General features: G+C 45.1%; 1 protein-coding gene across 1 annotated transcript in view; it reads right to left on the bottom strand.

The window, feature by feature from the left end:
* Positions 1–562: 562 nt before the first annotated feature.
* The window catches only part of LOC144104472 (uncharacterized), a 30,147-nt gene continuing 8,237 nt past the window's right edge, over positions 563–22,472 (bottom strand). Inside the window, exons 3-11 of the mRNA XM_077637511.1 lie at positions 16,475–16,629; positions 12,921–13,111; positions 11,409–11,493; positions 9,629–9,745; positions 6,112–6,201; positions 5,589–5,667; positions 4,419–4,491; positions 2,973–3,063; positions 563–756 (exon numbers count right to left, since the gene is read on the bottom strand). Of these exons, the coding sequence (XP_077493637.1) occupies positions 5,645–5,667; positions 6,112–6,201; positions 9,629–9,745; positions 11,409–11,493; positions 12,921–12,944 (339 nt within the window). The 5' untranslated portion in view covers positions 12,945–13,111; positions 16,475–16,629 and the 3' untranslated portion in view covers positions 563–756; positions 2,973–3,063; positions 4,419–4,491; positions 5,589–5,644. The remainder of the gene's footprint in view (positions 757–2,972; positions 3,064–4,418; positions 4,492–5,588; positions 5,668–6,111; positions 6,202–9,628; positions 9,746–11,408; positions 11,494–12,920; positions 13,112–16,474; positions 16,630–22,472) is intronic.

Genomic DNA, 22,472 nt, shown 5'->3' with positions numbered 1-22,472 from the left:
TATTTACAAGATGCTACGTGGTGCGACTTCAGATTTCCTTGTTGATTCACCTCGCCTCAAGTATAGACCTTTTCATTGCTCACAGCTTAAGCGCACGTGCGTGTTGGACTGTGCTGCGCATGCGCTGTAGATGCCTGTGGGAAATCCACCAATCAGAGTGGTGCTGGCAGTGTCTAGTGGTGACACGTTTGCTCTCAAAAAGGCAAATGTGAAAAAGGCTTTAGTTGCCAGTTGGGGAGTCTCCCCCTGTGTTTATCTGTATATGGGCGAGTGACAAAAGTGGTCGCTCGCCTGGGTTGCCACCTTGAACAGCCTGTGCTTTCGCTTCCTTGAATAAACGGTTGGCAGTCTGCAACCCTGGCGCCTTATTCGTTTCTTTACCTCCTGTCCTCGTCCTAACGTTCTTTGAAAATGAACCAACTAGCCCTCAAGAACGTTTTACCAATTAACTTTGATCTCCAGGAATATTACAGTGAAGTGGATGAATTTTCTTTCATAATGTAAAAGGAGTCATATTTATTTTGCGAGGATGGTGGTGGTTAACCTTTATTATGACAGGATTTTTGGCCACAGAGGCCCTTTGGCCCCCGCACGACACCACTACACTAAACCTTTCATGTTCCTAGGGTCGATGACATCAGCAACCCGGTCCGTGGGTGTCTTCTGCTGGACGGGGTCCTCAGAGCTTAGCAGGGTCTTCCAGTCCTCCCAGATGATGAGGTGCTCCAGGCCCAGCTGGAGTGGATCCGGCGGCCACTGTAAATTTGTTCTATACATCACAAACTTCGTAAGCTCGGTTTTCGTTAGGTCAACTTCCACCAGTCGACCAGAGCTTTGACGAGACGATGTTGAGCCAATGGGGTCGAGTGGTGAGCAACCACCTTGGCGGCAAAATAGAACTAAATGAGAACTGTTCAGAGTACCAATACGGGAGGGCTGAGAAAGCTGAACGATACGACCACAACAAATATGCAAGCCTATGATTGTGTCAAAGGATGTGTGCTAACCTTCACGTTTTGACAACTGAATCTCCGAAGTGCAGAAAACAATAACATGTGAACAGCCTTGCTTTTTTAAAAAGTCTTACGACAGTGCTCATCTTATTGGGATGCACGGGCAGACGCACGGTCCCGATGGTGAAACATGAATGGGCAGTCTGCATTACATTCCCTGTGCATACTACACACAGGCCATGACATTGGCATTGCTCATTTGCACACACACCGATACCATATAACAGGACCGCAAATGCAGAGTCGCTGTTTGAGCACACCGCTGCCCGTATGCGACGACAAACATAAGAGAACCCTAAGCAGTTTTCGTATATGATGACTGCGAAACAAGATACACTGCAGTGTCACGTGATTGAATAAATAAAGCACCGTGATCCCCCGCTCGGGTGTGTGCGAATAAGCAGGCATTGTGCTTAACTGCTTGTCAGCACAGATTCGTATCTTTTTTAACTGCGCTCGTATGCTAAGCCTCTGTGCATATGTCATGCACCCGAAATGATGTGCTGTCTCTCAGTAGGCCGCTTTGTTAAAAAGCCTGAACAGCGGGCGCGCTGACACGTACGCTATGACATTCGCTTTTCAGTTCATATATAAACATGTCTGAGTGAGTGCAAAGAGAGAAACAAAAACGGTTTAATTACTTATGAAATTGATTTAGGCGCTGGAAGCCGCCAGTACCTCGGTTGGCGGCGAGGTACCACATCCAAAGAAACAGCAGCTCTGCGATGACACCAGGAGAATATGGTTGCTACAACGTAAACTGGTGATTACATGCTATTACCGGTTATCTTCCGGGTTTAGTGAAGCGAGTGTTTAAGCCAAGCGCAGCCCTCGTACTCCTGTGGTGGTAGTCGACTAACGCAAAGCATGTCCAAGTATGTGAGCGCAGTGTACTCCAGTAGACGCACAAGTCTACGCGCGCTAAAACTACGGAACGAGGCTCTCAGCTCTGCTTCAGCCTTTTCCTCCAGTTCAAGGCAGCGCTCACCAGAAGAGTTTTGTTTTTCAAATTACAATTATTTTCTAGGCGCCAGATGGCCACGAAATCTTACCGAGTGTGACATGAGATGTTGTCACGTGCTATTTAATTCGATACGAGGTCCTTGCGCTATCGCATAATATGGTGGTTATGTGCACTGTCCACTCTGGCGCGTGGTAACTCTGCAGATTTGTCTTGCTTACCGTGCTTCCAATCTTCTTGCGGTGAGACGTAGGCAAGATGGAGAAATATTGCACAAATACAAGGCCCGAAAACAATACAAATATTAGGAATCTCTGCCGAGGCACTGTTTAAAACGGCAAAGTTCATAAAGTAGGCTGAGAACGTCAGACCTAAATGAAGTGGTTGTTGCGTGGACGCGTGATGTGCAACCACAGCATCTTATTCTTAAGGAACTTAAGAGAAACACTCCTGCCGTCATCTTCGAGCTTCACCTGTATTCTTTTCCCTCTAAATTGATGAGGCTGTTCACGTTGAGTCTCGTCGCACGGCTTAGCCAATGCGGTGGTTAAGATCTCTACTCGACTCGATGTGATGTGGAGCGGTTTAGATGTACCGTCTTTGCCAACAGTAACCGAACCACGGTGGTTTGGTTCTTAGCCACGTAACGAAGCACTTATGGCGGCCCTTAAGCTCAGAGTTTGTCTAGAGTAAGCTGAGCCCTTGTCCACAGGTTCAGACACCTTTCGATCTGTAAGGCTTCTGCAAAGGCTCCGCTATACTGTTGAGAAGCAGAAACGTGCTGGCCGGTTACTTTTGGAAAAGGGGGTACTTAGGATTTTGTTTAAATCCAGCTAGCGTTTCCTGCATCAAGGGTGCTGTGTGATTCGTCAACAGTTCTTTCTTCTTTCATACTAGCAGGTGCTGTAGCGTGATTTTGAACCGTTTTTAATTTTTTTTCCTCTGGGCCCTAGAAAATGGTGCCATTTGCCACACATTAGAAAGAGAACTGAACTCACCGACGAATTTCAGGCCAATGCACTTAAATCCCGGGTTCTGTTCCGAATTCGCGCTCTGCCCAGGTACGACATCCAAACAGAAAGGCCCATCCTGTAAAATTTACAAAAAATCGGGGTTGCACTATAATAGGGCATTGCTATAATTTCCACCACTAACACTTCACCGAGTCATCAACTGTAGGGGAGTAGGGCGGATCGGTGTGAGTAGATAGGCAGTATTTATGGGTGGGTGTTTTTTCTTCCTCAAAAGGTAAGATTAAGACCAGAACAGCATGGAGAGGGTATTACTCTTACCACGCAGCCACTTGTTGAGCAAGTCGAAAAACCTCGCCCACTTTTGGCAGTGATTTCAATCGACGTCCACATTATGGGAAATGGCGCTGCAGGCGTGACATTTTCAAAATTTCAAAGTGCCCTGAATACATTAACGGAAGCGCTATTATTTGGCATTGCAGTCACTCTCCTCATGCTTTATGGGCATTTAACAGCATAGAGCGACTCATCTAATGAAAAATGCGAAAGCATTAGATGGCTCAATCTCAATTTCATGTCCGCATTACGTGTATGCAAAATGTGTCCGCACTATGACGTCACAACCTGAATGTGTGATTGTAACGCAATATGGCATTATGAAGACAGACGGCATCATGTCGTTAGATTAGTAATAACTAATTACGATAAATAATGACAACAAAACTAATTACAGTAATAGCTATTGAATGATAACGATGTGGAAGTGATAATAAGTGATGATGTCATACCAAAATCACGTGACAAGGACGCAGAAAATTTCGAAGTCAGGTTACAAAATGATGACATACCAAGGCCACATGACAAGATGACGCGAAAATTTCGAAGGAAACGACGCCTGTCTTTCATCTCTCGGCGGACAGCTGAACCGCGCCGTAAGGGCAGGAAAGTGAAATGAAAGTTGGTTTAAGGAATGGATATTACGCCTGTATCACATTGCGCCGTTTCCTTTACCCAAAAACCAATTTTCTTTTTTTTCTGAAATTATTTATCTGCAAGGTTTTCGCTCCGTTTGAAACCGGATTTGGTTTCATATCTCCGCATACAACGAGGAATAATCCCTTCCTGACTGAAACCACAAAGGCCATTGTGCTGGTTAAAAAAAATAAAACATAGGCACTAATAGTAACAATAGATATAATATGTTCTTGCCTTGAGAAATGGTGGTTCACATTAATTTACTGTGTATGCGCGTCTTTTCGTAGTTTTTATGTTTTTTACAGCTCGGATTGTTGCGCGTGGGCTGGCTTATTACACGGTTCATGTAGGTATAGGGTACCCTTTTTTTTAGTTCCTTTGGGCCTCCTGCTTATATGTAGTTTATAACCATGTATGTACTGCAGTGTAAATATGAAGTAAGAATGTTCATGTTCAAATGAGATGTATACTTTGCTAATATGGCCGTTATATACGCACATTGGGGGGCATACGCTCGAGGCTGTTTCCAGTCTTGGCCACGGACTGGAAGGGGACATTGTGCTGAAGTCACCTGGAAAAGTGATGACTTCATCAAAGAGAGGAAAGAATGACAGAGTGACAAAGAGGCACATAGACGCACAAGAGACGCGCTTATAGTCATTGCAGCAGGACATTCTTTCCCATTTCACCAGTGCGGGTTGCCACAGTGTTCTCAAACGTTTTGGGACGCACGGGCAGACGCAGTCTTGATGGCGAAGACGTTAAACACGAACGGGTAGTTTGTGTTAGATTCTCTCTACGTACAACCTTTCGGCCATGACATTGGCATTCATTTGCACATACACCAATACCATATCTCAGAACACGTTACTGAGACGAATCCCTTGACCAGATTTCCGGCGCCAAAGCAGACATCCATACATGTGCAACTGGAAATGAACAGTCGCCGTTTGAGCACACAGCCAGCCGTATGCGACGAAAAAATTCGAGACCCGCAGCAGGTGACTTATTTGACATGTGTGGAGGCGATAGGTGATATACTTCAATGTCACACGAATGGAATAGCATACCACTGTGATCGACTACTCGGGTAGGCGCCAAACAACGGGCACGGGATTCTCACCAGTAGGCCGCTTTGATAAACAGCCCGAACAACGGGCACGTTGACGCGTACACTATGACATTTGCTTTTCAGTTCATATACCTGCCTGACCGAGGAAAAAAAGGCAGTGGCTCCACTTGGCTCACTCTGGAATTCAGCGCAAAGCAACAACGCTAGCTAAGCGTCTGGGGCTCGTCCATAGCACATCCGCTACACGCTCGCGACAGCTGTTCAAATACCCACAGGACCACGTGGCTATGACGCCATATCACAAGGTCTTACATCACCCCCATTGCATGTCATCACGTGGCTTCACATTACTCCATCGGATGTTCTTAAGGTCATAGGTCAACCCAAAAGACATCGAATGTCAAAGGTGAAAGGACAACTAAAGGCCAAGGGTCGAGGTCAGGGGTGAAGGGTTCGACAACATAAGTGGTTAGGTTAGGTTAGGTAGGCTAAACGTGGTTGGGCTAAAGGTCGTTCAAGGCCATTCCCCGGCTTACGCGACGCCTGCTTTACCCTAGCGTAGTGAAGCTTTTCGCTTCAAAAAATGCTTGACTTACGTATGAAGTTGATTCAGGCGCTGGAAGCCCCCGGTATCTCGGTTGGAGGCGTGGTACTACATCCAAACAAACAGCAGCTCTGCGATGACACCAGGAGAATGTTGATGTTACAACGTAAACTTGTGATTACAAGCTATTACTGGTCATCTTCCGGGTTTTAGTGAAGCGAGTGTTTTAAGCCAAACGCTGCTCCTGTACTCCAGTTGTACAATGGTGGTAGTCAAGTGACGCACAGCATGCCGAAATATGCGAGCGCATTGTACTCCAGTACATGTACAAGTCTACGCGGGCTAAAACTACGGAACGTGGCACTTAGTTCTGCTTCAACGTTTTTCTCCGGCTGAAAGCAGCGCTCACGAACAAAGTGTTTTTTTTTTTTTCAAATTCCAATTATTTACTAGGTGCCAGGTGGTCACGGAATCTTTCTGAGTGTGAATCTTACTGTTTCGTAATTATGAACCGTTCTCTGAGCCTTAGAAAATGGCGCCACTCGCCGACAAAACAGAAATAGAAGCGAACTCACCGAAGAGTTTCAGCCAAAGGCGCTCTAATCCCAGGCTGTCAGAAATCGCTTTCTGCCCAGGAACCACATCCAGAAAAAAGAACGCCCATCCTGTAAAAATGACCAAAAATAAGGGTTGCAACCTAATAAGCCACTGCTATAATTTCCCCCACAACACTTCTGTGAGTCATCAATTGTACGGAGCAGGGCAGGTGTGTGTGGGTAGATACGCAGTATTTAGGGGTGGACATATTGTTCCCCAAAGGGTATGACTATGATCTGAACTGCACGGAGAGGGTATCATTCTTAACACGCCTCCACTGGTGAAGCAAGTTGATAAACGTCGCCCACTTTTGTCAGTAATCTTAATCGACGTCAACTGTTTGGCAGAAGGCGCTGCAGGCATGAAGTTTTCAAATTTTCAAGGGCCATGAATACGTAGCCGGTATGGCTATTCTTTGACATATCAGTCACTATGTTCATAATTTATCGTTTACGGGGTTTTACGCCGAAAGTGACTCAGGCTAGAAGGGACGCCGTAGTGAAAAGTTCCGAAATTTCAGCCACCAGGGGTTAAAGGTGCACTGACATCGCATAGTGCACGGACCTATAGAACTTCGCCTCCATTGAAATTAGACCGCCGCGGCCGGGATCGAACCCGCCCCTTTCCAGTCAGCAGCCGAGCCACCACGGCGGATGAGTATTGCTCAAAGCTATTTTAACAGGACCTGTGCCAAACTTGGTGCAGCGAGAACACCTCAGGATTGAATGCACCAGCTGAAAGACGTAGTTGTGCGATGAAAATTGCGTGACACTTCGGCAACTAAAGTGTTGAGAGGCGAAAGCCGGCCATTCTGTGACATCTTTCACTATGCCGTGACGACTTCCGGTGGTTGTGACGTTACATCGTTCCAGTGTCTATATCGACGTCCGCGCTATTTCGACACAATTTGGACATTTTTGCGTATAAATAATTAACTAAGTATTCTACAGTCTTCAAACGGCTTTTAGGTCAATTTTTCTCCTCTATCTGAAGGATCCAATATTTTTCTGCTATCTTTTTTTATTTTCCGAGTTAAACGTGTGACACCCTCTCCAAACGGACTGACGACAGTATGAGCCATGAAAGGCTTTCGCCTTAAAGTTATTTAAGGATTACAGTTGTCGGTAGTGCGAAATTTGAGCACAGCACAGAGCTCTTCACACGCCGCCTGCCATCGGTGGCAGGTACCGTGTTACGCTGCTATAGCTACGGAGCTAGTGTACGCTGCTAGCCGGTATCTTTCTAGCTGTTGTCACCTTCAGGTTGTAATTTCGTCCGCTCTCTCTGTGGCAGATGGCGTTTCGCTCTGCTACTACCTGCCAACATGGCACGTGTCAAGTGGCTTGTTGCGGTGAACTTTTCAAACGTGATAGTAGGCAAGTATGTCGGGTTCAGCATCACGAAGGAGCCTGTGGGCCATTAAATGTAAAATCCCCGCAGTTGAGCAGTCCGAATTAATTTCATGTGCCGGTTGTAAAGCTCCGGATCATTATCCTAATTATTCGGATCTTCAACCACACGGTGGGTAGTGGGGAAGCTTACATCATTTATGGCGCTTAACTTTCCTGAATAGCAAAATCTTTCCCTAAAGCTGCGAGAGGAGTAACAGTCTTGTCGTTGAGAATTCGGATAAACTGAATTCATCTCTGCATTATTTGGACCATTGCGCCTAGAGTTAACTAAGCGCTCTCCTGGTGTGGTTTACAAACTACAAAAAGCGGCTCCCGAGGTACAGGTTCGCGAAAACCAAGCTGTAGCGAGATCATTTTCCTTCAAGGAAAATAATCAGAGTGGCAATAAGTAGTACTTCCAGGTGAATAGCGGGGATCCAGTTCATAACGCGATATACGTTAATGGGAACACTTGTGCAAGGTGGAGTAAAAAAAACTTACAGGACTGCACTGTCTGCTTAGTAAGAGCGGAAACGCGAAATCCTTTCTTTTTCCTATCTTTCTCAATTTTTCATTTCATTATTATTTTTATTACAAAAATTTAGTTTTTATTTTCATTTTTAATCTTTAAATTTTTGTTTATTTTATTTTTATATATACTAAGCAAGCCTTCTCACTTATTTACATAGTTTTTCTGCGAATCACTTATACTTAGTAACAAAGGAATATTTTCATCTTCATTCTTTTTTCGTACCGCCGTCGACTGGAACGACCTTGCAGACAACACTGCAGCAATATCCTGTCCCGCAAACTTCACGCGCAGAGCCAACAGCTATTTATTGTCACTATAGCACATGACCAATAAATATTACATACAACACATTGCACCCTCCTCTTTTGTAATGCCCTTCAGAAAGGGGCCTTTAAGGAAATAAAAATGAATGAATGAATAATCCGTTCAGCCAACCTTTAATGATTTGTTCACAGAATTCGTGACAAGCTACGCACAAGCTTTCTACAGCCTAAGTAAGTTTTTTGCTAGTGATCACTTAGGTAGGCACTGTAAAGAGGGAGGGAGCGCCTGCGACGAATGTGGCCGACGGACTAATCATACTTGACACCAGTGCTTAATAGGAGCCAGAGCGCGTTTCCACGCTGTCGTATTCAGTGTAAGCTAATTGCCATAGTCATATGATGACGTGGTCGTACCACCACGTAGTGAAGTTCGGTTTGACCTCGCCCAAAGGTTTCGCACACGTGTGCAAAAAAAGCGACCGGTACCGATTATCCTCACAAAAATCGGCGCTTTTCGTTAATTTGATAGGTACTGTATTCTTATGATAAAAAATTATCATGTTTAAGAACCTTATTTCGCTAATACCTTTCTTTTTCTCTCACCTACGAGTGCCTGAAAAGATAACCCTCTCTTGCCCTGTCCTGTAGTCAAACACACGTTACTTCTCCTCAACTCTCTTTCTTTTTCCTTGGAAATTGGTTTGGTTAGTGGCGGGCTGAACGTCCCAAACGGACTCAGGCTATGAGGAACCCCGTAGTGAAGGGCTCCGGAAATTTAGACCACCTGACGTTCTTTAACGTGCACTGACAACTTCCGATTTCGATGTGGATGAGACAATGACTTTCAGTGCAGCACAAGGTCAAACCGAACTTAACTGCGTGGTGGCATGACCCAAGCTATGGTATTATGACCACGTAATCATGACTATGACCATTAGACGCCAAACTGAATGCTGACCTTGACGCTTGACCTTGACCTTGGCATTCAATTTGATACAGTCGGCACCTGATCTTTACCTACGACCTTGACCATTGACCTTCACGTTTGATTTGATAGTGGAGACTATGCTTAACAGAGGTTTCGCTCGTGTAACTAGGTTCAAGCCACGTTGAACACGCCAGCCATTTTTGCAGAAACATGGGGGGAGGCGGGGCACAAGGCAATCGCTTTTAATGTCGTACAGTGCTTAAAGAGAATGTGCGAGTTTATAGAGCTGTCGAAGCAGATTAGAAGGTGTACATATATTTAGAATGGGCAAAGTCACCGGGCCAGTCACTTCCACAACAGACCAGTATCAATCCTCCTCACCTCCAGCCCATCCCTGTTGCACTGGGAGAAGACCGGTGTCGCACCCACGTGACGAAGGCACTGCAGACTGCACAGTCTGCCGCGGCTGTTGCTTGCCCTTCAGCACCGCTGGTTCTGCTGGTTGAGAGCGAAGCGAGAAAGTTGGCTCGCTTCGACTACCGCTTCGGCGACATGCACTGACCGACATGTCCTATATAGAGAAGCATTGTGGTAACTTTCCTCGCTACCTCAGACGGCCTTAAAAAGGCTTTCTTGATCACTCCAGGGCCTGCCCTCCTGCCGGGAAAACAATCTCTGCCTGAAGGATATGACGCAATAGTATTAATGGGTTAATGTCGATATGTGCCGAATTAATCATTCTCTACTTAACATTCATAGATTCCTGAGAGTATACGCATACCAACCCAGGCGCATTGGTTCAGCGGTTAAGCGATCCCCTACTGCCCTGCTATGGCAGGTGCCGCCACAGGTGTGGCTTGAACGACCCAGGTTGCTCTTCCGAAGCAACCTGTCTCGAGACCAATGATTAACCATGTCTAGCGTTATTGGACCGATTTTTTCTTTAATATTGGAAAATTATAAGGCATTAAAATATTATAGCAGGCCATGTATATTATAATGTGTACTGCTCTGTTAATATTCAAGGCGTTTTTGTTAGCTCATTATGTTACTTCAAATGACGCTTGTACTTCGTACTACAAGCGTTATATGTTTTGTACTTTTTGTTTATGTTGAACTATAAATCGTCGTTTTGTATGTCTTTTTTTATGTTGTAGATCTACATCATGTTCTGTAGACTTGCGTTTATGTTAAACTATACGTTGTCGGACCCAGTGCTTGCTATGAATTGGAAAAAAGGAGTAGCCGAAGCCGCTATGCAGCACCAACCTCTCTTTTACTGTTCATGTAAATAATCATTTGATAAGACAATCTTAGGGAGTTGTTTCTAAGTAACACTGCCGACCCCCATTATTTTTTTTGTAAGTCGAGGCCGTGAGCAGACGGTACATTCCAGTGTGTAAGAACATAACCGTACCGCCGTGATCAGTTTGCAATGAAATTGACCGCGGGTGCATGCACAGCGCTGGTGAGAAAACTCGAGGGCAAAGAGTCTATGGTGGGTGGTTACGGGATACCATTCACGAGGGGCAAATCCTCTGTTCTCACCTCTCCAGAGATTTTCTTACTTTCGGCGCCATATTTTTCTGACTATACGCAGCTGAAGAAAATTCAGGGGGCACTTTGGCGATCTAAAGTGCGCGAGGCGGAAGCCTTTCTGCGCCCACTTTGGCTGCTTGTTAATTTTTTATGTATAACTTTTATAACTATTTGATTTTATTTTCATTTACATATTTATTTCTTGTTTTCTAATTTTTATTGTATTCCGTTTTTATCACTTAAATTTTTGTTTAGCTATCATTTTTACTTTTTAAAACTTTCCTTTATTTATATTTATTTTTCATTTATTTAACTAAGTACGAAGTAATGCCTAATTACAGATTAATGACCCATTACTTATTAATTGCTAGGAGTATACAGGTTATATAAATTATGTCATTGATGACGTCATAGTGCGACAGATTTTTCGGGCGGACGGACGTACAACGGTGAGCCATTACAGGTTTTCGCCATGGAAGAAAATCCTGAGGTCTAAGTATTTCGACCAACGCTGTAAATCCGACCAGCCAGCAGCCAGGTATTCGTGCCAAAGGTTCACCAGAGGAATTAGTGGAACCGGAGAGTCCCCCAAAACTCCCAGCAAAGATAGTAGCGAACTAACCGCTCAGGTTCGGACAAAGGCGACGGAACCATCTGCGCTCGGAATGCCCCGGCCTCTGCCCAGGTACCACATCCAGAGGAGAGCCCTATAAAAGAGCGAGAAATGAATTCCGCCTAAATTATAAAATTCACATAACAATGTCGATCACGTCTCAGCTTTGACTGCGGCGACTTCTCTTATTAGCAAGACGTGCCGGCTGTGGTATGTCCTACTGGTACAACAGCATCTACAAATTAGCTCTAAGCTCTCCCAAACATTTACGAATGTAGTGTAGATTACTCGAGAACTTTTGCACTGCTAAATTAAACTTAGGTGTTTTCGAGAGCTGAAAAAGACAGGTTTTGAGAACAAACGGTTCCAGTAAGGCTTTATTGACACTTTCATTGCAAACTAAGGCGACCATAACAGCATATTTGCTAGCTCCAGAGCGCATGCTTCTAACAACACGTCAGGATTGACGTCCGAAAGCTGTTAACTATGAGAGACTGTATCGCAGGACTCCGGGTTAAGTAGGTTAGGCTTAAAGGGGTTCTTTACTTTTCGAAGACAGTGCAGAGCTGACGGGTGTATTGTGTACTTAGCCTCTGCCGAAATAGGGTGCCAGGTGGAGGTTAGCACCACATAGTCAATTCCAGAAATAAGAGCTCTTTCTCTAGGGCAGGCAATGCAGTCAATCGTGGGCATGACCACGTTACCGCAGCAGGCACTATCGGGTGGACCAAACCACCTTTCCTGAGACCCCTGTATGGCATCAATGAATTTTCCCAAAAGGAGGACACTCAGGTCTCTACCGTTCTAAAAATCATGTTGATTTCATCTGGATTATGTTCAAAGACGCAGTACAACGAAAAAAGTTAGTATGGTGTGGTATCGTAATGTCACTAAGCGATGTCACTAAGCGTAATGTCACTAAGCGTAATGTCACTCAGGATACGAGGGAAGGAGCGGTTGAGGGCTCTTGATTAATTTAGACCAGCGGCCGATATTTAGGGTGCACTGACATCGCACAATCGAAAGATGCCTTTTGTGTTTCGCCTCCACTGAAACGGCGCTGCCATAGTCAGCATTGAACCCGGGTCCTCTGGCTCAGTAGCCAAGCGCCTTTCTGTGCTTAGTGCGTCGTCACATTCTTGCCTTTGCAGGATAATCCTCTTACGCTATAAAAAAGCAGTGGTCAGTGTGAAGCTTGCCATCTCCGGACCCCTAGCGTTAGGGAACATTTCATGCGCAGCCGCCGTGGTGGCTCGGTGGTTATAGCGTTCGGCTGCTGACCAAAAGACGCGGGTTCGATCCCGGCCGCGGCGGTCGAATTTCAATGGAGGCGAAATTCTAGAGGCCCGTGTACTGTGCGATATCAGGACACGTTAAACACGTGTATAGCTTTGTATTTACATTTAGCCTTATAGCACAGCTATTTTGACACAAAAGCAGTGTCTTAGTGGTCATCCTATATGAATAAGATGAATCTTAGGGGACCGTTGCGTGCACTTCTCGGGTGGAAACCTTCCTCACCTGTGACAGCTGTTGCCACTCCATACCCCCGGTTAGGAGAAGGCGGGTCTGGCTGTCCGTGGCCACCTTTGCACCCACGTCACGAATGCACTTCAGTCTGTATGCGGAGCCGCAGTTGCTTATGTACGACCGGTGCTCGCCTCGAAGCTGCTGTTTTCAGTTTCATGATAGGGGGACCACGTGAAGGAGTTCTGTAAAATGAAACAAAATATTTATGATCAGAAAAGGAGTCATCAAGATAAGCGATAAGATGTTGCAGTACTGCGTATAATTTGCTGTGATCAGTGTATAACTAATCGCTGCATCTATATGACATGGAGAACAAACAAGTGCGCTTCTTTTCAACTATCCAGGTTGGGCTCCTTAAAAGCTCTAAACTCAGATGCTGGTTTATGGGTGTATAACGTCCCAAAGCGACTTAAGGCTAAGGGGAACGCCGTAGACAAGGGCTCCGGAAATTTCGACCTCCTGCGGTTCTTTAACGTGCACTTACATTGCAGAGTGCTCAGGCCTCTAAAATTTCGCCTCCATTGAAATTTGATCTCCACGGCCGGGATCGAACCCGCGTCTTCGGGGCAGCAGCCGAGCGCCATAACCACTGAGCCACCGCGGCAGAGATACGTAAAACTAAGCTGGTTATGAATTACGGCACGTACCTACAAGTTGCTACATGTTATGGTTGAAAATAACAGAGGGAAACTCAACATAAAGGCTGACTGAACCGCACTTCTTGTCGTATTATTATTGAACTCTCGGCGCGCTTTTTGTAAATGTAGAAGATTATTCTAAAATGTTGAGAGAACTCTGGCCTTCAAGGGTAGCGATGAGGGTCAGGGTGTATCATCTCCACAATGAAGGCGACGAGTTATATGGCAAGTAGAGATAATTATTCCGTCTAATGCCTTTGCTATCTTGTAACCAACAGAACTAACAGCTTTCCACGGGTTAACGCGTCCATACCATCTCGCACGTTAACGCTGACCCAAGTGGTGGCTTTATTTCATTCGTCAAATTACACGTGACCAATAAGCGGCGCTTCCAATAGATCGTCCCTGAAACGAATCATTCTCCTATTTCCTCAGCTCTACTACGGACAAGCTTTCCAAATCCTCGCACTGTTTTCGCTGTGGGAGGATACTGCGAGAAAGGTGGCTGACGGACTGTCCCTAGACGTGCAGAGAATCTGTGAAAGAATGCATTCAGAATTCATTGTGATGTCCCCATTATTGCCGTGAAACAAAAGGAGGCATCCCGTAGCGATCTTTGCATGCATGAGATGTACAGAGTGGCGACGAGTAGTGTTAATCGAACTTTGCTATCCGAACCACGCCAGACTCTTGAAGTGATTAAAGCCCAAATTGGGCGTTGGGTGAACTGTTTAGCTGCGAAGAGCGTCAGGATTTCATGTGTATGCACTAACAACGATGCCGAAATATTTAGGAGCCCTGAATTTACTGGATAAGTGGTGTTAGTACTAGATTAACTTCCATTTTACTAAACTTTACTAAGCTCTGCATGTAAATGACCGTTTTTGATAGGCTTTTTCCGCTATATGTTCACTCTTTCGTCCTAACAAGCAAGGCGCGCCAAGGTAATCTGTCCTGTCCGGAGCTCTGCAATCGAGAAGGAATAATAAATCAGCACTATCTGACCCATATGTGAAATTCTCTATTTGCGCACAGCTCGAGTGCACGCGTTTGAATTAGAAAAAGAGGTCTTGCTGATTCCACGGTTTCGCTTTCGCCTGCAGCCCTAAAATTGCTTTCGCTGCACCGCTGACGGGAATGGTATTTTAGAAAACATAGAAACTGACATGGGTACTACCGTGTGCGACTAGATAAAAAGTTAAAAGTTATTTGCTATTAACTATACAATACCAGCTGGCTGCAAGAAAATAATAGTTAAAAAGTTAACACTAAAAATGGGAGTGGTTTCTTGCACATTTTCACTCTGTTTCGTCTTAGTTATGTATAAAATTTTTCTTACTGTTGTAAAGTCTGTATGTCCATGAAACGATTACTCGGAGGAGCGTCTGCCTGCTGCTTCGTTTGACAGCATAGTGAAGAAGAGAGATTGACATTGTAGTTTTCCATACAATCTGCGCCAAGTTACTGCTATAACCGCTGTGTGTGCGTGCGTGCACGCGTGTGTGTGTAATCGCAGAGGCATTAGACGGAATAATTATGCGCACCTAAGAGCAAGCTGGGATATAAAGGGGCATGTTTGTTGTAAAATATTGTGAAATATATTTTCTTAGTACTTCTACTGATCGGCATGAAAATAAAATATGGTTTGTCTTGACCACTTCGTCGCATTCACAAGAGGATTTTCTTGCTTCATCAGTATGAAGTTGTGTGTAACAGGAATATGTCCAATGCGAACGCGATATAAGAACACTTCTATAAAGCGTTCGTGGTGCTGACACGATTCAAGTTCGCCAAGAATCGGCGTTACCAGGTGTAGTTTGTTGATTTCAAAATTCCAAAGTTGACTGCCATTTCATTATTGGTTCCCTGTTTACTAGTTCTAAGCAATCTTTGTGCGCAATATTTACTCTCTCTGGTTCGGTTTGATTTGGTGAGCTCGTCCCGCGCAAGAGTCGGTTCTTTCGGTACCGGCTATGCTGACTGGGTCCGGGACCCAGCATAATTTTGTTTCTTCCTCATATGTTTCTGCTGTTGCTATACTGTGGAATATGTCTTATATTAACGGATGTGCTGTGTGTCTTGAGTGTAGTGTTTTAGGAATGCTTTGTGACTGTGTAGATAATCTCTTAATGTCCTCTCGCAATATTTTTAATTGCGAAGCAGTCAACGTAACACTCGGCTGTAAACATCGATGAGCTCTGCAGTAATCGTATTGTTGCCTCCAAGTTGTCTTTTACAACTGCGCTTCCAACATAAAGGCATGTTTTTGATCCATGGAAAATTCAATGTAATTCTCACAAGTGCAAGGCATTCTTGTATGATGCGCTCCTGTGGGGTTTGTTTCTTACGGAGGCGCGAAAGAGATCGCACACTGCGGAGAGTTTGTACCACGGAGGAAGTGATTTGGGCTTGTGCCCCGTGCCGGGTAGTGTTTCCAGTAACTCGATTTCAAAGCATTTTTCCTCAAATCACATTAGTAATGACCTTTCTGCTTGTTGTTTATTACTGAATATCGATCTGGACGTGCACTGGGTCACTATAAGAGGTGATCTGGAAGTGATCTGATTCTATAGACGTACGCGCATGTCAGCAGAGCTCTTCCAAATTCAAGGGGAGGCTCATTGTTTTCGACAAAGGCTAATTACGGGTGACGTCCTGTATGCACTTGTAGCAAGACGCAGTCCCAAGTTGTGCACCGGGTCTAGCTCTTTCACGCAAGACGATCTCGTTGATCCGCACATCTAAAATCCCGTAATCTAAATGTAGAATATACTAGGTAACAGTAAACGTGTGGCTCAAGGGTTTTCGAAAACACTTGGGCTACACATTTACTGTTACACATTTACTCTTCGAAGAGTAGGGCATACAGTTAGCCATATGCAATGCTCCGGTTGAAACTTCGCTCACCGTCGACAGCTCTCCCGCCGCATCAGCTGAGCAGCAGGCGGGTCCGGCTGTCGGCGAGGCGGCTTGCACCCACGTGACGAATGCACTTAAGATTTGTCAGCCGGCCACAGTTCTTCGTCCGACAGCGGTACCGGCCTCGCCACTGGTTCTTGCAGCTTCAAGAGAAGGAAGCTACTTGTGAAAACAACCATTAACTCGGGAAAAGGAAAGCTGGCATCTTGAAAAGTGACAAGATATGGTAGTAAAGTGTAAATTAAAGATATAGCAGTAAATTGAAGAGCAAGAAGACATGCTGGCTCGTCCTTACAAAATACTTTTTTACACAGTCTATAGACTGTCCATAGACTGTTTGTGAAGTCTATAAAACCATAGAGAACAGTCTATCGGTAATACAAATCCTAGAGACGGTCTACAGATAATCTATACATTCAGGGCCATAGACTTTTAGCAAACTACTGTCTATAGAGAGTCTATATATAGACTATGAATAGACAATCTATAAAAAGGCAATATAGTCTTAAGGAGTCCATGGTGTGTCTGCAGACCATTTTGCCTTACTAACAATGACAGACCACACGCGCTCTTTCATGAGAATGAATGATACTGATTTTCTTTCCTACGAGGGATTGGTGACTGATAAGTGTGCAGTACATAAATTACTTATGAATTAATGCAGGTGCTTGCCAAGTTGCTGCATGTTTCAGTTGGTACAGATCCAGCTTTATTGAACCTCTAATTGTGAGAAAACTTTGCAATATTGAAAGATACTGTTACAGACATACTGATCAGAATGATTTCACGTTTCTGGTTGGTTGGTTATCCGAGCTTAACGTCCCAAAGGGACTCATGCTGTGAGGAACGCCGTAGTGAAGGGCTCCGGAAATTTCCACCACCAGAGGTTATTTAACGCGCATTGGCATCACACAGTACAGGGGCCCCAAGAATTTCGCCTCCAACGAAATTATACCGCCCTGGCCGGGATGTTATATTAGTTCGATCCTAAGACTCTTTGATTTTAATGAGCGATCGTTTAGTGCCCAGGATCACAAAAAGGCGCAATGAAAACACCGTTTAATGCATGGCTTTCTCATCTGATGAGCAAGGACAGTAATGAAGTTGCTTTTACAGTTTACCCTTATTAGTCATTTTACAGCACTTGAAATGGCAACATTCAAGCTCTCAACATTCAAGCCAGTTTATCAACTTTTATTGAACCGTCATAGAAGAATATGTTTCAATTACAGGAAACATGGCGCCTTCAGCTCAACTCCCTTTATCTCTGCTTGTTCTCCATTTCTATGTGTTTTATAGGGCGATAGCGGCATAGGAGAATAGCAAGACATCTAAAATCGAATGTTGTTAAAATGTCGGCTCCTTCGCAAATGCCGCCCAGAGGATATCTAAATTTAATATTATGCTCAAAATACTGATTTCCGGAATGAAGTAACTGCAAGACTTGGAGAATAATAGCTCAACATTACAAAAATTTCGTTCTTAGAATTGTTTTTTTTTGTTTTTCGCTAACACTGGCGTTTTCTTAAAACTGCAACAAAAACAGATGGGGTGCGTTTTAGACAATAAATAGCAGAAAGCCACAAGTGTCCTAAGGGGGGATCTGTGCATATATTGTGCATTACAGTGCAATCTTACGACGTGCAGAGAAATTTGCGTTCATAAGCCCGTTGAAAAATGCGCTCGACAGTACTGTTAACTGACTACATTTGTCCTGAAAGAACATTAGCAGGCGATATATGGTTGTAGACAGCAATATCGTAAGCCTAATCCCGTTTTCGTCTTATGGCACAGCCATCGCAATCTGCTCATGCGTGAACTTATATCTGATAACAGTACAGACATTCGCACTACTAGTTCCGTTCCACTGATCCCTGCAGTCAGATGAACCAAAGTAGTGCCTCCGGCCATAGCAAAGATAAAGCGCCACAAGCAAAAATTCTGCAACTGCTAGGCACTGGCAGGCTCAAACCAATGGAAAATAAATAAACAAGGCGGAAAGAAGGCCAAAAGTAGAACGTTTGAATTGAAAGCTAATTGTAAAAGTAAAATCAGGCCGCGGTCTTCATGACGCCTCCATGAGCACATAGAGATGATGAAATCCGTGCACGAGCAGATTTATTAGTGAAGGATAAACTTTAAATGAAGTTAGACAAAGATGAAAAAAATGAAAAAGGGTGAAACGCAAGAAGAAGACATGTAAAAATGAACGCGAAAGAATGTATTCAGCAAGACTGTAATGAAGAGCAGGAAGTGACGATCGAAATGGCAACTGTAGGAGTACAAAAATGTAGGGGAAGAGAAGACGATAACACAAAAAATAAATGATGGTTGATTAGCATAGGCCAAATGCTAGTTAAGTGAGCTAGCAATCCGGTTTTTGCTTCGATTGCGGTGTTCAGATCCAGTGTTCGCGAATATCAGCTGTTCGGATATATGCGCAATTGGTCATTCTCTACATTCATAGACACCTGGGAGTCTTCCAACCTCTCCTGGCGAGTGGCGCAGCCGTCAAGCGATGCGCCACTGCCCTTTCGTGGCAGGTGCTGCCACCGGCGGGGCTTTGGTTGGGTTGCGACCCAGATTGCTCTTCCCGAGCCGCCTCGCACGGTTATGGGTTTTGGGGGTTAACGTCCCAAAGCGATTCAGGCTATGAGGGACGCCGTAGTGGAGGGCTCAGGAAATTTCGACCACCTGCGGTTGTGAAGTAACGTCGTTCCATTTGTTTCGAACGTGCAAGGACTTGCACAATCTGCTCGCCATTACGCATTCAGCAAAGTGCACTCAGCCGGCCAGTGTAGTGGAATAAACGCTGCGATGGATTAGTGGAGGGGAGCATTGCGACCGTCCACCACGAAGGTATACTCCACACCGGGGAGAGGTCGACGTAGGCAGTGCTAAGGCAGGATCATTTTACATAAGCCTCCACCTTGACAATTCCACTGAATATGAAGGAGCGCATCAGTAATTAAGGTGCACTGTTTTGGCGCTAGTCCTAACGACCCCTCACGGACCCTTTCTTCCCAATACGCGCAGACAGCACTGGAATGATCTGGAACGTCGTGTCCGTTAGTTATTTACCTCAGATCTGTTTCTAATTGAACATCGATAAAAAAACTGCCGTTCCCCTGCACTGAATGGCCACCATGATGTTTTCCTCAGTACTGGTTAATCTTATTAAATGGATTATCATGCGCTCCAGATACACTCTCAGCATGAAAACGGAACTTATTCCTCTTGGAAAGACTTTAAATAAAAAGATCGGACAAAAACGCATTTAATTCGGCCATTCCTCTCATCCAGTGCTGAGATTGGGCGCTACCAACGAGAACGCGCCCAACGCATAGGCAGTGGAAGCTAGCATTCACTTGTTGCTTTGCTGGGACAGCCCACAGCTAGGCACTTCGACAGTGTCGTCCCCCTGTGCACACCCAGTAGACAGGGCATGGGTGACTAACTGAACAAACAATGCTCCCCAATGCTTTTTTGACGGTAGGACTGAAAGGTTACCACCGTTCCTCCTCCTTTCACCTCACCCCCCACGCTCATCTGTTGTCTCTTGTCCGGCTTTTCTCTTCATATTTTTGGGTAATATGTGGACAGCGGTGCTTGCCTCAACGAGTGTCTGAAGAGAAATGGAAAGTGTCCCCCTCCAAGCGTTATTCCTATTAATTTTCCTTGGCTTTCAATCCTTTTCACTTTTTGTGGCATGCGAAAAATTTATAGCACTCAGAATGTAATATTTTGGATCAACTAGGATCAAACTTGACTCGCAACCAATCAGAAAGCGGCGCCAAGTTTGGATACGACCTCACTTCCGCTGCCGAAAATGGCCGCTGCGTTGCGACACGATCAGTTCGAGACTGGCATTTCAAGAGAATATTAAGATATTAGATATGATTTCAGAAATCTCTTTCGTCGCTCAGGAGTCACAACGTCCTGCATGCATGCACTGCATACACTCTGCATACAGAGTAACAAACTTATCCTTGATTTACGTTGCAGACTCCCTTTAACAAAGTCGCTAGGTCCCCAGCCCAGTAGATAAATTGTCAATTAAGAATTAAGAAACTTCGAAAGCACTGAAAATTTACAGGATTGCACTTGTCTCCTTAAGGGCGCAAATGCGAAAGGCTTTCCTTTCCTCTTTTTGCGGACAACTTCCGTCTACAACTTCTGTCCACGCCACTCATGAGCCAAGAAAGGCTTTCGCCTTAAATGGCAAATGCTCGCTTGCCACGTAATACAGGTACTTCCGCCGCACTGTTTGTAGATACCAAAAGAAGTTCATTAAGCATCTGTTGATACCTTGATAAGAAAGACTTGTAAGCCCGGCAAGCATCGACACCCGAGATTGGATTTGCTACAGGATTGCAGTTTACTTTCGTCTAAGTACGGGAATCATCAGTGCACACTTTACGAATTGCAATGTAAATATTTAGGGGGGTTTACAGGGGTTTATATTCCCAAAGCGACTCAAGCTATGAGGGACGCCATAGTGAAGGGCTCCAGAGTCGTGGCCTAGTGGTCTGGGCGTCCGCCTCGGCTGCGGGAGGTGGTTGGTTCGAAACCCCCCGCGGGACACACACCGGTAAAAATGGGTACAAGCCACCCCCGGCCCGGCACCCGGCTTCTTCAGGGGTGTGTGCTTGGAGGAGGCTCCGCAAACCCCGCTGCGCCCCTTCGGAGGCAAACCCAGTTTGAACAACTCAGCCTGCGAAGGTAGTTCGTGTTTCACTCCCCAGTGAAGAGTTAGACTCAAGACTCGTACGCTCTGACCAGCGTCAGATTCAAACACTATGGTCCTTCGTCAGAAGCGATTCAGAGTATCACTACGGTCATGGGCTAGTCCGGCTTTTCGGCTGTCTGACTTTGTGAGAAAAAAAATGGCACAGAATGCTGAACTTCTTCCAGCCCATTCTCATCTGCTGAAATCAATAGAGCGAGCTCATTTAAACTCCATCGAACACCAAGATCAACTCAATGTCTCATCTGAATCATGAACCACCTGTGCAGGCTGAGTGTTCGAAACCAAGTTCACCCGTATCCGCAAGCCCCCATCAGCTCCGCGACGAGCAACCGCAGCCCGACGCTCCCTGCGACCGGACCTTGCCACTCCGCAGCTAAGCCATCGTTCCTCACCACTCACTTCAACTCGTTTACCTTTGTATTTTTGCTTTCTGTGTTTCTCGTTGTAATCCTTTGTACTGTATTTCCGTCTCGTAACATTTTTGTATAGCAATCGCCCTGATGTTTCTTTCTTTGTGTTAATTGTTGTGTTAACGTGTTCAATTGGTGCTTGTCTTATTTGCGTCACGTCAGTGTACGGCGCTACCTTGTCGGGCATATTGTAATACTTGGTTGTTGTTTGCCTAATTAATTCGCTACGGAACTTGCCTACTCCTCATGCCTCCGGTCAACGACAAATCAGGCGTGGCCCCTACCGCCGGTCAGCAGTCGAATCACAATCTTTCGCACGCGGAGTGGAGAAGTTTGTCGCTCCTCCCCCTCCGAACTAACGGAGAGTGCAGTGGTGGGCAGGTTAGCCCCATTAATTGTAACTTCGGTGCCAACCAACACCACAGCCGTCCACGATATTTTGACAGTTTTACTCTGAGAAATTTCTTTAAGCGATTTCCTGATTATGATGCAGTAACCCAGCCCTAACACGGTTTTTGGCGAACGCAAGTCTACACGCTCAAGTGAAATAAATCTCTTAATTTCTCAGAACGCAAAAAGAGACCCGTACCAGGTTTTCCCGTACAGCCAGTGTGCATGTTTTCCTGGCGGCGTACCCAGTACAAGAGAGCACTGGTGCTGCCCAACCATTACACTATATTGATGATATATATTACGGCCTTCACCATCCAGGTTTGCGTGAAATGATTTACTTGTCTCTGTCAGAGACAATGACTAAGCACGACTGGAATGTCACCGCAACTAACCTTTACTATTTTTATACCCCCAGCGAATGGTAGCCCGTATA

Source organism: Amblyomma americanum, chromosome 9 (genome assembly GCF_052857255.1).
Source record: "Amblyomma americanum isolate KBUSLIRL-KWMA chromosome 9, ASM5285725v1, whole genome shotgun sequence".
Lineage (NCBI taxonomy): Eukaryota > Metazoa > Arthropoda > Arachnida > Ixodida > Ixodidae > Amblyomma > Amblyomma americanum.
Note: the sequence above shows the minus strand (reverse complement) of the source record. Positions and strands in the feature narration are given on the sequence as shown.